General features: G+C 44.1%; 1 protein-coding gene across 1 annotated transcript in view; it reads left to right on the forward strand.

Moving 5' to 3' along the window:
- Positions 1 to 5099: 5099 nt before the first annotated feature.
- The window catches only part of FBN2 (fibrillin 2), a 230978-nt gene continuing 223509 nt past the window's right edge, over positions 5100 to 12568 (forward strand). The window contains exons 1-3 of the mRNA XM_069591633.1: positions 5100 to 5999; positions 6821 to 6903; positions 12164 to 12262. Of these exons, the coding sequence (XP_069447734.1) occupies positions 5746 to 5999; positions 6821 to 6903; positions 12164 to 12262 (436 nt within the window). The 5' untranslated portion in view covers positions 5100 to 5745. The remainder of the gene's footprint in view (positions 6000 to 6820; positions 6904 to 12163; positions 12263 to 12568) is intronic.

A 12568-nucleotide genomic window follows, 5' to 3' on the forward strand; every position in this document is an offset into this window, starting at 1 on the left:
CTTTTTTCTATACATAATATCTAGTATGTTCAGCTAAGTATACTTAGCAAAAGGAATAGAAAAAAGTTGAACTACTTCATCTTTTTCCTGTAGTATTTAAGTCAAACCCCAGGCATCATATCATTTCACCCATAAAGAATTTAGTCAGTATTAGAAAACATTATTTAAAAATATAGCCATGATATAATTTTCACACTTCCTATAGTTAAAAATAATTGAAAATATACTAGCTAATAATCAACTTTCACCCAGACCTCTGCAGATTACCTCAAAATCTCATTTACACCTGTGTTCAAATAACTAACCCAGATAAGGTGCAATTGTTGGATCAAAAGAGTTTCCCTCCCTTTTCTCTACTCATGTCATTTATTTGAAAAAAAAAAAAAAAGAAAGAAAATTGGTTCTGTGGTATTCCCTACATTCTAGACCTGGTTGACTACATTCTTGAGGTATCATTTAATGTGTTTTACTATATCCGCCATAGTTCTTAGAAACTGGTGAAAGTGAAAGTAAAAGTCGCTTAGTCGTGTTCAACTCTTTGCCTAGATCCCATGGCCTCTACAGTCCATGGAATTCTCTAGGCCAGAACACTGGAGTGGCTAGCCTTTCCTTTCTCCAGAGCATCTTTCAAACACAGATATTGACCTCAGGTCTCCCACATTGCAGGCAGATTCTTTACCAGCTGAGCCACAAGGGAAGCCTAGAAACTGGTAGTTAAACATAAAGTTATGATTACATTTAGGTTCAATTGTTTTTTACAAATATATCCCATAGGCAGTTCTGTGTGCCTCCGGTTGTACCACTTAAGCAGACACATAATATCTGATTATCATAATTTTCAAAAGTTGGCAATAATCAGTAGGTTCTGGGGGGTAATAGCTTGAATTACTCATTAAAAAGTTCCCCACTGACTTCACCTAATGCAAGGGTTCTCAAATAAATTGCTATTTTGGACCAGAGAATACTTTGTTATCAGGGACTGTCCTATAAACTATAGGATATTTAGTGGGCTCCCTGAGGCTATGGTTTTTCCAGGGGTAATGTATGGATGTGAGAGTTGGACTGTGAAGAAAGCTGAGCGCCGAAGAATTGATGCTTTTGAACTGTGGTGTTGGAGAAGACTCTTGAGAGTCCCTTGGACTGCAAGGAGATCCAACCAGTCCATTCTGAAGGAGATCAGCCCTGGGATTTCTTTGGAAGGAATGATGCTGAAGCTGAAACTCCAGTACTTTGGCCATCTCATGCAAAGCGTTGAATCATTGGAAAAGACTCATGCTGGGAGGGATCGGGGGCAGGAGGAGAAGGGGATGACCGAGGATGAGATGGCTGGATGACATCACTGACTCGATGGACGTGAGTCTGAGTGAACTCCGGGAGTTGGTGATGGACAGGGAGGCCTGGCGTGCTGCAATTCATGGGGTTGCAAAGAGTAGGACACGACTGAGCAACTGAACTGAACTGAACTGGTACTCTCTACACTCTTGGCCCGTACACACCATCTTATTGGCATATGAAACAATAAAAAATGTCTCCAGATATTGCCAAATGTATCCCAGAGAGAATGGCCTGTAGTTGAGAACCCTGACTTAACAGTTTTAGCAAACATTAATAACTGTTGCCTGGATTATTATTTCATTAAAGTTTGCAAAGTTGTGATTTTTTAAAAATTCTATCATGCCTATGTTTACAACTATAATTTTTTTAAAAGAAATTCTCTCTTAGACTATACAGCAAAGGCAAAATCAGTGCTTGATTATTTTATCAATCAATGTTTCAAGAATAAGCTGTTCTCTAACAATCTCCAAAGTGACCAGTTAACCTTTGTTTGAAGTATCATTTGTAATTCTTGAGCATTTATACATCTTACATGTTTCAGTCCTTTGCAGTAATTTTTCTTTTTGACGTTCAGGTCTTCCCACCTTTGGTCAGTGGAATCTTTTTCAAGTTAGGTCCAGTTTCCTTTCAACATCACCCTAAATTTTTTGTAATTTCCTTGCTTTCAGATATGACACAATAGATAGTCCAGATTCATTTTACATGGTTCTTGCCCCAGACCTGAAATCAGCCACCTACTCAAGAAACCCTCATTCCTTTTACTGGGAAATGGTACTTAGGGACCATGATCTGGGCACAATAGGTGTTTATTGTTATTAGGTTGTCACTACCGGTCTTTCAATGCATGGGACTAGGAAATGCATATTTTTGAATAATAAAGGTAAGTTCTGATTATATACACTGGCATTTTAACTAAATTTAACCTAGTGTTTTTACTTTTATATTTAATCTCTTTTCTCTTTTGCTGAAAACATGCTTTCTAATATCTTTCTCCCTCTTTCTCGCTTCCCCCTTTCAATCTCTCTCTCTCTCATATTACCATTATGAAATAGAATTTCAAACTTCTTTGTGCTAATTTCATCCTTAGGTTATATCTTACTGAAGATGTACAGTTCAAACATTGTGTTTAAATGTAACTTTAAATAAGTATTCTCCCCATTTTTGTGGAGAATTACATTATGCCACTAATAAAATATATACATGGCTCCAAATTCAGAACTATAAAACAAGGCATATTGGAAAGATCTGGGTTCCACCATTATTTAATCTTTCATATCCTCTTCCTTCTCTGAGATAACTAATTTTGTTAGATTTGGTGTTTACTTCAAGTTTATAAAAAATGCACACATACACACATGCACGTGTACCTCAAAACGGTAGCAAACAGTATGCAATACCCTGTACCTGACATTAAACATTTTTATTGTAGTAAAATATACATATGAAACTTATTTTAGCCATATTTAAGTATACAATTCAGTGGCATTAAGTACATTCACAATGTTGTGCAATCATTATTACATTATTAACTTTCAGAACATTGTCATCATCTTATATAGAAATTCTGTACCTATTAAATAATGATTCTTCATTCCCTTCTCCCACCTCAGTCCTTGGTAACCTTTATTATTATTTCTGTCTCAATTGATTTGCCTAGTCAATCTGCACTTTTGTTTTTTGTTGGATTGTATATTCTAGGGGTCACTCATAGGCGTTTAGAGTGATCCTCATTTATTTTTTTACAGCTGTATAGTATTCTACTGAATAGATTAAACTATATTCAACCAATTGTTTATGGATGGAAACTTTGTATTTCTAATCTTTTGCCATTATAAATAGTGTTTCAATGAGCAGACATTTCATTTTTTGCACGTTTATCTTTTAAATACATTTCTAAATCTGGAATTGGCAAGTCTAAGGATAAATGCATATGCAATTTTAGAACATTTGGATGATATGATAGACACAAATAAACCACAGAACTATGTAAGTATTAAGTAGAAACCCATTTAACACGGTTCAATGTTTAGGAAGTATGATTAAAACTGCTATAACCCAAGAGATACTTTATTTAGTTCTTTTAGTTAAAATGAATTTGTTTGAAGGACAGCGCATCATGAATCCTCTATTGCTGTCTTTAAGTTCTTTTGATTTGAATAGATTGGTGTTGCATCTACTTTTTCTTATGCCTTATGAGAACACTGTAAGAAGGGATACTACCTTAAAACTCTTTGCCTGACTATATTGGGGGGGAAAAGGAAGGGGTTATGCCAATTCTCAGAGAATTTTGGCTGCCAAATAGTACATCTGGGCAATTTGGGCCAGAAAAAAAATTTTTTTTAGGTACAAAAATCTTTAAAGTAAGTTTCTCTAGGCCTGACTAATCCAGACTTTGCTCTCTCGTACTGTTTCCTAAACCATACTTGGAGGGCCAGTCCCAGTTTTCAGGGATGTTTGATTTTTAATTATGAAATGCTGACAGACGACTGGAGCGTCACATAAATATCATGAAAGCAGAGACACAAAGGAAGACCCCAAAATCGGGTGAGCATAGAGGCAGGTCTACAAGTCCAGAGGGCAAGTGACCAGCCAGTCTGGATGCATCAATTGTTAGAGTTTAATCATTAATCAAGAGTCCAAACCGGGAACCAGGGATATGCCCCAAGACTCATTTACCCACCATGCCTGTTCCCCCTAAACACATTTCAGGGGCTCTAACTTGTCTCTGGCTGCAAACTCACGCAGAGTCCTGGCAGGGCTCAACCCGGAGCACACACCCCCGGCACGGACTCCCCAGGACTGCGGCGCCTGAAAGCTGCCGAGGTCCCCCGCGGCAGCTCGAGCTCCCTCTTGGAGGCGGAGGGCGCCTTTCAATCCGGAAACGCCCAGCCCCTCTGCGGGTTCCGCAGACTGACGCCGCTCCCGGTGGGGAGGTGGGGGTAGGAGGGCGATGGGGAGAGCTCGGCCTCCTCCTCGGATTGAGGTTGCAGCCAACTCCCGCGCGAGTCTATTCCTGCTTGACTAAGACTCCTTCAACTCCGGGCCTGGGTCCGGGTCCCTAAAGGAGAAGCCGTTCTCATCCTCAACCTAGTGGCCTCTGCCCGGCGGGGAAGTTCAGCTGCGGGTCTAGCCAAGCCAGGCGCATTTAGAGACCCTCGTCCCTGGTCCGTGGCCCGGCGAGGGCGGAGGAGGAGGGAAGGGGCTGCTGCCTTCTTTCCCAAATCCGGTCCCTAACCGCCCCCTCCCCCGTCGTCTGCTCGCTTTGTACAGGCAGTCAAAACAGAGCTAGCGGCCAATTGAGGGGGACGGGAAGCAAAGCCGACTAGCGCCTCGCCCCCTCCTCCCGGGCCCCCCAGCCCTCCCTCCCTTTTCCCACTTCTCTCCTCGCCCTAACCTCGCCCCCATCCCCCGCTCATTTCCTCTCGCACCCAAGCTCGCCAGTCTCTCCAAGCCCCCTTTCCAAGCCCCTTTTCCAAACCCTGACCTGCCTCTCCGGCTCGCCCCCCACTCCCTCTCCCCAATCTCAGTCCTCTCCCCTCCCTTCCCCCTTCCTTCCTCTTCCCCTCCCCCAGCCCCTGGCTCCCCTTGTTCCTCCCCACCCGGTCGCCCCCTTACTCTGTCTCCGCCCACTCTGCGCCAGCCCCTCGGTCAGGGCTGCGCCCCACGTGTGGACGGCGGCGCTCCAGCCCCCACTGACAGCCGCCGCCCGCCGGCCCGCCCAGCGCCCTGCCGGGCCTCAAAACCCCCGCGCCGCGCCCTCGCCCGCTGCATCTTCCCCGGCGTCCAGTCTCCTGCCCTCCCTCACACCGGCGGCTCGCCCCGGCCCCGCGCACCTCCGCCCGGCTCTTTAGCCGCCGCCGGCGCGTCGCTGTCCCGGGGGAATCCGGGAGAGCCCCGAGAGGACCTTCCTCTTGTTTAGGGGGGCGACTTTTGTTTGCTTTCCGGCTTCTTTCTGGTGACTTTTGCAGCTTCCAAGATCTGTGCCCGGAGCGCACGGGAATCCGCAGAGTCGCTGCGTTCAGGCCTTTTTTTTCCTTTTGAGGTCCTCTTTCTTTGTAACTTTACGCCGCGGCTGCTCGGGTTACTTTTGTAATTTCCCGCCCCCACCCGCTGGCGGTCCTGGAGTCGCTCGGGGCAGCGGCCCGGGGGATGCAACGTGGACCGCGCGGGGCTGCCGGCCACTCTGCCGCCGCGCCTCGCCGCCCGCTGCGCTAGAACTCGCACCCCGCTGGCAGCCAGGGGGCCGGCGCTGGGTCCCGGGCTCCCGCTAGAGCAGGGAGCCCGAACACAACGCGAGTCTCCGGGGCCGACGAAGGGCTTGTTAGACCTGACTTTTTTCGGGCCGCGCAGATTTTGTCTTTGAGCGCTCCCTCTCAGCGGACCAAGGTCCGCGCGCCCGTAGCGCGCGCGATGGGGAGACGGCGGCGGCTGTGTCCCCAGCCCTACTTCGTGTGGCTGGGCTGCGTGGCGCTTTGGGCGCAGTGCACGGCCGGCCAGCCCCAGCCCCCGCCGCCCAAGGCGCCCCGGCCCCAGCCGCCACCGCAACAGGTCCGGCCCGCAGCGGCGGGCTCTGAAGGCGGGTTCGCGGTGCCCGAGTACCGGGAGGAGGGCGTCGCGGCGGCTAGCCGTGTCCGCAGGCGAGGACAACAGGACGTGCTCCGAGGGTAGGTGGACAGGCGAAGCGGGGGCGGGTGGAGGGGAACCTCGGCTTGGCAGCTTTCCATCCCACTCCCTCCCAGAACCTAGTTCTGTGGCTAGAGCCGGGGCCCCCTTCCACCAGTAGACCCCGAAGAGCCCAAGAAGCGCCTCCTCCTCTTCCTCCTGCCGGCAAAAAAATTAAAAAAAAAAAAAGCCCTCCCTCGGGGGTTTGTCTGCGGGTGAGTTGGAGGCCTCTGGGTGAGGATCGCCTGCGGAGCCAGCTGTGCGGGAACAAGTCCCGAATGTCTGGCGGAAGGCGCGCCTAAGTCCGCCCCGCGCCGCGCGGGGGCCGGTAGAGCCTGCCTGCTCCCCTCCGTCGGGGGCGCAGCTCCGAGCCTTTTGTTTGAGGACGTGTGCGGGGCTTACTTACAGCTCCATCTAATCATCAGGCCCAGCGCTCCACCTTCTGACACGCCATCCTTGACACGTCGGGGCCAAAGTAACAGTCGGATCAAGGAGGGATGGATTTGGGGACGGGGGCAAGGATTTTTGAAACGGAGTGTTCCCTTTGTTCTCTACATCCGGAGGCTAGAATGGTAGCAAATTATATGTTTCCCTGTTTCTTTTCGCTCTTTTTAAAGAGCAGCAACAGAGGGTAGATGAAAGGCAGTGTTTAGACGTTTCTGATCCTTCCCTATTTCAGTGTCTAGCCCATTTACTTCCACGTCTGAGCCCCAAGCCCCAGGAGTTTGACGTGTAGTTTTGGTCGTCCTGAAAGCTTAGGAAAACCTCTAATGTATTACGACATGCCTCTCTAAGTGTGTGTGACTTCACTTGTCTCTCGCAGGCCCAACGTGTGCGGATCCAGGTTTCACTCCTACTGCTGCCCCGGATGGAAGACGCTCCCTGGAGGAAACCAGTGCATTGTCCGTGAGTGCTAGGCTGGGATCGCAGCTCGGGGCTGCCCGCTCGGCCCTATCCCAGGGCGGACCTTTTGCATTCTGCGGTTTGGACACACAGTTGCGTTTCTAATCCGCTGGCCACTAGTAATGATTAGGGGTGACCCCATTTGAATGGTGGGGAAGAAGCAGCCGGTTTGCATCAGTTTAGACTTCACTTCTAGATGTTGAAGGGCAATAATGATAAAGGTTTCAGAGATAACTTGAAAGTTTTATCTTTCTATGTCTATTAATACAAACTCAAGGGAGAGCACAGCAATTCCCCAGATAACCCCAAACCACTTTTTCCTGAAAGTTCTCAGATAAGACCACAAGGTGATTTTGTAAACGATCTGCCTTTTGACTCTGCAGGAGGTTTAGACCTTCTGAAGATAAGGCTTTCTTAGGCCTTGGTACAAAACCACTTTATTATCTCTGGTTTCATCTCAGCAGCCACATAACATAGATAGGAAAGGAGCCCTCTCAGAGATTTGGCGTTGACCCAGGTTAACAGAAGAGAGAACTCTTCCACATAGCTTGACTTTTAAGACAGTTACATTTAGGACTTCCAGACCCCAGATCTCATAAAGTACAGTAGCTTTCCAAAGTGTGAGCCTTAGAACTTAAGAAGTTTTGCGTATCTCACCTTTGACGTTTTGATTATTTTATTCCGTTTCCAAAGTGTGTGACCAGTTCTCCGTGTTTTAATTGGAGAAGTGATTAGTTAGCAGCTTCACTGTGGTGGACTATGGGATGTCTTACTTCACATGCCTGTGAAATTGTGAGTTAAAGTGTGACTGGCCTTTTCTTGTGTATTTATGTAGCACAGCCACATTTGTCTTGTTGGGAGGAGAGCCAGGTATGGTAGACAGCACGTTTATTTAGAGCCAATCTTGACTTTAGATTGACCTCAGTGTTTTCCAGGGAGAAGATAATGATGCCATATGAACAGAGAAAAAGGGCAAGCCACACTAACCAAGGGATAATAAGGATGTAGTGGCATCTCTGACTCTATAGTTATTGGTTTTGTGGGTTCAGATAGACCCTTAATGTTATTTCTGTGCAGTTTTTTTTAGAAGGCATGACATCTTAAGTGTTGTGAATATTAGCTTCTTATTTTTTCTACCCTAAAAGTCTCACAATATCCAGTAATGAGGCAAAAATAGGAAGTCACAACTGTGTTCTTTAGAGTGATTCATAAATATATTAAATAAACCCTCTGATTATAAGCCTTTCCTTTTATTAAAAGGAATGGGAGGGTATTGGATTCTTTTCCCTCCAGCACAGAAGTCATATATGGGAAGCATTTGTGGAGGGTGCTTTTACTTTTTCAGATCAGTAGGGCGTTACTGTGCCTGCTTTAAACTTATGTGGCTCCTAGAATCCTGAAACAGCTAACGTCACTCACCACACACCTGCCATGCTAGCTGGGAGTGACTTAGGCACTGCGGAAAGTCTGACTCACTGAATGTAATGAATGTGGCTGCCATTATTGAGTTGGAGAGCAGCCGAGGAGAAAGGATTGGTTTATGGTACGTGTTGAAAATCTGTAAAGTCAGATTTTATTGGATCAGTGTGGAATGGGAATTCCAGAGAACAGAGCCTTCTAGAATATTTGCAGTAGGAAAAAAATATGTATGTGTGTGTATATATATTCCTCTGAGTGTCAGCTTTAAATACTTTTGGTCTTTGAGTAACATTGTGCCCTCTAACTGTTCAGAAGATCAGCTTTGGAAATCTCAAAGTAACAGTGAATATTGTAGCCCTCATTTCTGCAACTTATGGTATTTGGATGCTTATGAAATACATTGGAATGTACAAGTACCATAACTCTTTAAAAACATAACTTTGAAATGATCTTTATATCTCCAAGAAACATTTATAGTACTTATGTCAAGAGATATCTACAAAAGTATTTATTAACACATTTAAATGGGAATTCAAATACCCAAGACTAAAACGGTGTGCAAAAGAGAGGGAGAATGTAATGCACTTATAATCTCTTGGGTGGGTCTCATCTAAATTTTAGCATAATATTTTGCATTGAATTCAGTAGTTCAATTATTTTCATATTGAAAACTAAAGTATATAGAGATAATAACAGAATTGAAAACAGTCAAAATTAGGAATTTTCATTCCACGAAATTCTGCCATTTGCAGCAATGTGAATGGGCCTACAGAATATTACGCTTTGTGAAATGTCAGACATAAAAAGACAAATACTGTATTATATCACTTCTATGTGGAATAGAAAAAATAATGCAAATAAATGTATGTGCAAAATAAAAACAGACTTACAGATACAGAAAACATGGTTGGCTTCCCTGGTAACTCAGTGGTGAAAAAATCTGCCTGCAGTGCAGGAGATGCAGGTTCGATCCCTGGATAGGGAAGATCCCCTGAAGTAGGAAATGGCAACCCACTCCAATATTCTTGCCTGTAAAATCCCATGAACAGCAGAGCCTGGCAGGCTATAGTCCATAGGGTTGCAGAGCTGGGCAATGAGCATGCACGCACATATAGCACAGTGGTTACAAAGGGGACATGAGGGGAAGGGGCAAATTAAGTGTATGGGATTAGCACATACAAACTATTATGTGTGAAATAAAAAACAAGGATACAGCAAAGGGAATCTTAGTCTCATTATCTTGTAATGACATAATGGATAATGGAGTATAATCTGCAAAAATACTGAACCACTGTGCTATACGCCTGAAACTAGTATAATATTGGTGATCAATTAGACTTTGGTTAAAAAAAAGAATTTTCATTCCATGACTTTATTTATTATATTTATTGACTTTCCACCATTTAGCAGTAAAAAAGCTCTGACGGGACTTACAAAAAGAGAATAAGTAAAACACAAATAGAAAAGGAGGACCAAAGATTAATTTCCTCATATATTTGTACATCAACATTTTTTCCTTATAGAAAAATATTAAAATGATCAACTCCTAGAATTTTATTCTGGTTGGTCTTGACCAGGCTTCATGAGAAGATATTAAGAGAAAAGTATATTTCTCAAACTACTGGAAACCTAATGCATTTTGAGTTGAGTCGGTGTTTTGTTGTTATTGTTCTTAATTATGGCCTGTGGAAATCACTGAAGTACTTCCAAACTTCCAAATATTTGATTCCAAAACAATGACATTGACTTAATTTCCTTTTTTTAAAAAAAAACTCTTGTTAGGACATGAAGCAATGGAAAAGTTTGCTTATTCATTTTTCGTTGTTGTTGTTGTGAAATTATGCTAGGAAGAGCATGTTGATCAGTGGAAAAACAGTGGGAAGGGGTTGGCCCAGAACCATGCCATTTGAGACCTGAAGAGACATCAGAACATTCCAGTATAATCCCTTTGTTTTATTTTACCAATGAGCGCACTAAACCCAGAGAAGCCGTGGGTTTTCTGCAGGTTTGCAGTGGGTCAGTGGCAGAGCAGGAGCTCAACCTTGACCTGTTGCATAGTACCATTCATTTACTATCCACTTTCGACTTGAGTCTTCTTCCCAACATCACTGAAATCCCAACACCCAGGTCCTCTCTACATCCCTCTCTGGTATTTCTGGGGCTCATTTTTTTCCCCCCAATTGTGGTAGACAAATACTTAGATGAGATATACTATAGTTTGATATGAGTGTGAAGAGAAAGAGCCTAAGCATTCAGCTTTTCACGGGTTCACAGATGTAGAGGGTAGACCTGCGGCCATGATGGAGATCTGTCTGAAGATGACCAATCTCCAGTCCATCAGACCTTCTTTGGGTTTAGGACCCGGGAAGGGGCACTTGGTATATAACCTAAGCCTAAACTAAATGTCTTTTGAGCAAACTCTGAGAGATGGTGAAGGATAGGGAAGACTGGCATGCTGTAGTCCATGGCATCGCAAAGAGTCGGACACAACTTAGCAACTGAACAACAACAAAACTAAATCTCTCCTTGCTGAGAATGAGGGGGCTTTGAGATAAAACAGTTATTTTAATAAGCTTTTGTCTTTGGAAAGTTAATGGTGATCAAAAAGTCCAGTACATTTTAAGAGTAGTCAACTCCATGGCAGGAGCCATGTTCATGCCTAAAATCGTTTTTTACTTTTACACACTGTGATCTGTGACATCCTCATTGTACTAATGGAGATGCAGGCTGTATTATGTGGGTGTCAAAGGCAATTTGGAGAAGCAAAACAATTATTGAGTTAGTTTACTTCTATATAACACACCCTTTATGTACTGAGGGGGTCTCATATCTCTTGGAAAATTGTGAGACTCCTCACTAGCAGAAGATAGGTACACACATTTACATACATATGTATAGCTAGTTTCAGGACATTCCCATACTCTCCTCTTCCTGTCTTCATCCATCCACTCATGGAGCATTAATGGAGCATTAAAACACTTGCCTAATGCTTTGCAGAGAGAGAATTCAGTTGTGGGCATAGTGATAAATCAGCTCCTAAATGAAACTGACTCTGTATGGGAGAGACTTCCCATTTGAAGGTTACTGATTTTGAGGATCTGTGGTATGTGCTGTGTCAGTGAGCCTAACATTCTTTGCTCTGATGACCCTCATACCTTCGAGGTCACAGCTGCAGGAGGCTTTGAGTCTCCCTTCATCAAAATGTCTTAGCAGCTTTTCTGAGCAGCAGGAATAGGCTAGGTTGTGGAGGTAATACAGGAGAAGAAGGGCTAGAGGAAGGAGAAAGAGAATTATTAAGGGGAACAAAGATTGATGATGGGGCAGGTCAGATACCAGCCGGGAAGGAATGTGTATGGAACCCCTGGGGCTTGGCCAAGTCGTTAGAGTGCAGAGTCTCCAGCTCAGCCAATTTCACTTTTTCTGTCTCCTGTGAAGGTCCTTTACATAGTGGGCTGTGCTTTCTGAGGGTACACAGGACCTCTGGGTTTCCTCAACTCTCCTCACTTCCTAGGATCAAGACTGTCTTCTCATGGTGAATTCTGAATATAAGCCTCTGCCTTGAATGGAAAAGATGACCCATACTGATAAAGAGTTGAACAATTAAGATTATGGAAATTAAAATAGTTTCATTTATGTGCACTTTATCATAAGGGTACTTAAGAGACTCATTCACTTGTCTACAATAGGTACTTTTATTGCATATCTGCAATTAGGCATTATATATAGCACGCATTTTTATATCTTAGTTTTTCAGCTTTATTGTTTTTGACTATCGCTTCCTTGGTTTGTAGTCAGTGGTTTATTACCTTATTGTTCACACACTTCCCTGTTGTGCTTTCCACAGCAATTTGTAGAAATAGTTGCGGAGATGGATTTTGTTCACGTCCTAACATGTGTACTTGTTCCAGCGGCCAAATATCACCAACCTGTGGATCAAAATCAAGTACGTTTTTCATATGTGACTCTATTTACTGCATTATCTGTAAATTATCATTTGAATAAATGGTAAATGTCCTTTTCAGTGAGGCTGTGGACCCATGATTATTTTCTGTGCTAACTAGGTCAGTACTAATCTTTGGAGTAAAAATCTTTGGTGGCTTAGCTGTTCCCACCAACAACTAGGGGCTACTGGGGTGGTGATGAAGAAAAATGATTTCTTACTGGTCCAGAAGATATGCGTCTACTGAGTAAAAGAGCCTGGATTTAGTGAGAAGTAATTCTTTGTAATAGCTGGAATTTACTGTGTTTT

The sequence above is a fragment of the Ovis canadensis genome, chromosome 5, assembly GCF_042477335.2.
Source record: "Ovis canadensis isolate MfBH-ARS-UI-01 breed Bighorn chromosome 5, ARS-UI_OviCan_v2, whole genome shotgun sequence".
NCBI classification, from domain to species: Eukaryota; Metazoa; Chordata; class Mammalia; order Artiodactyla; family Bovidae; genus Ovis; species Ovis canadensis.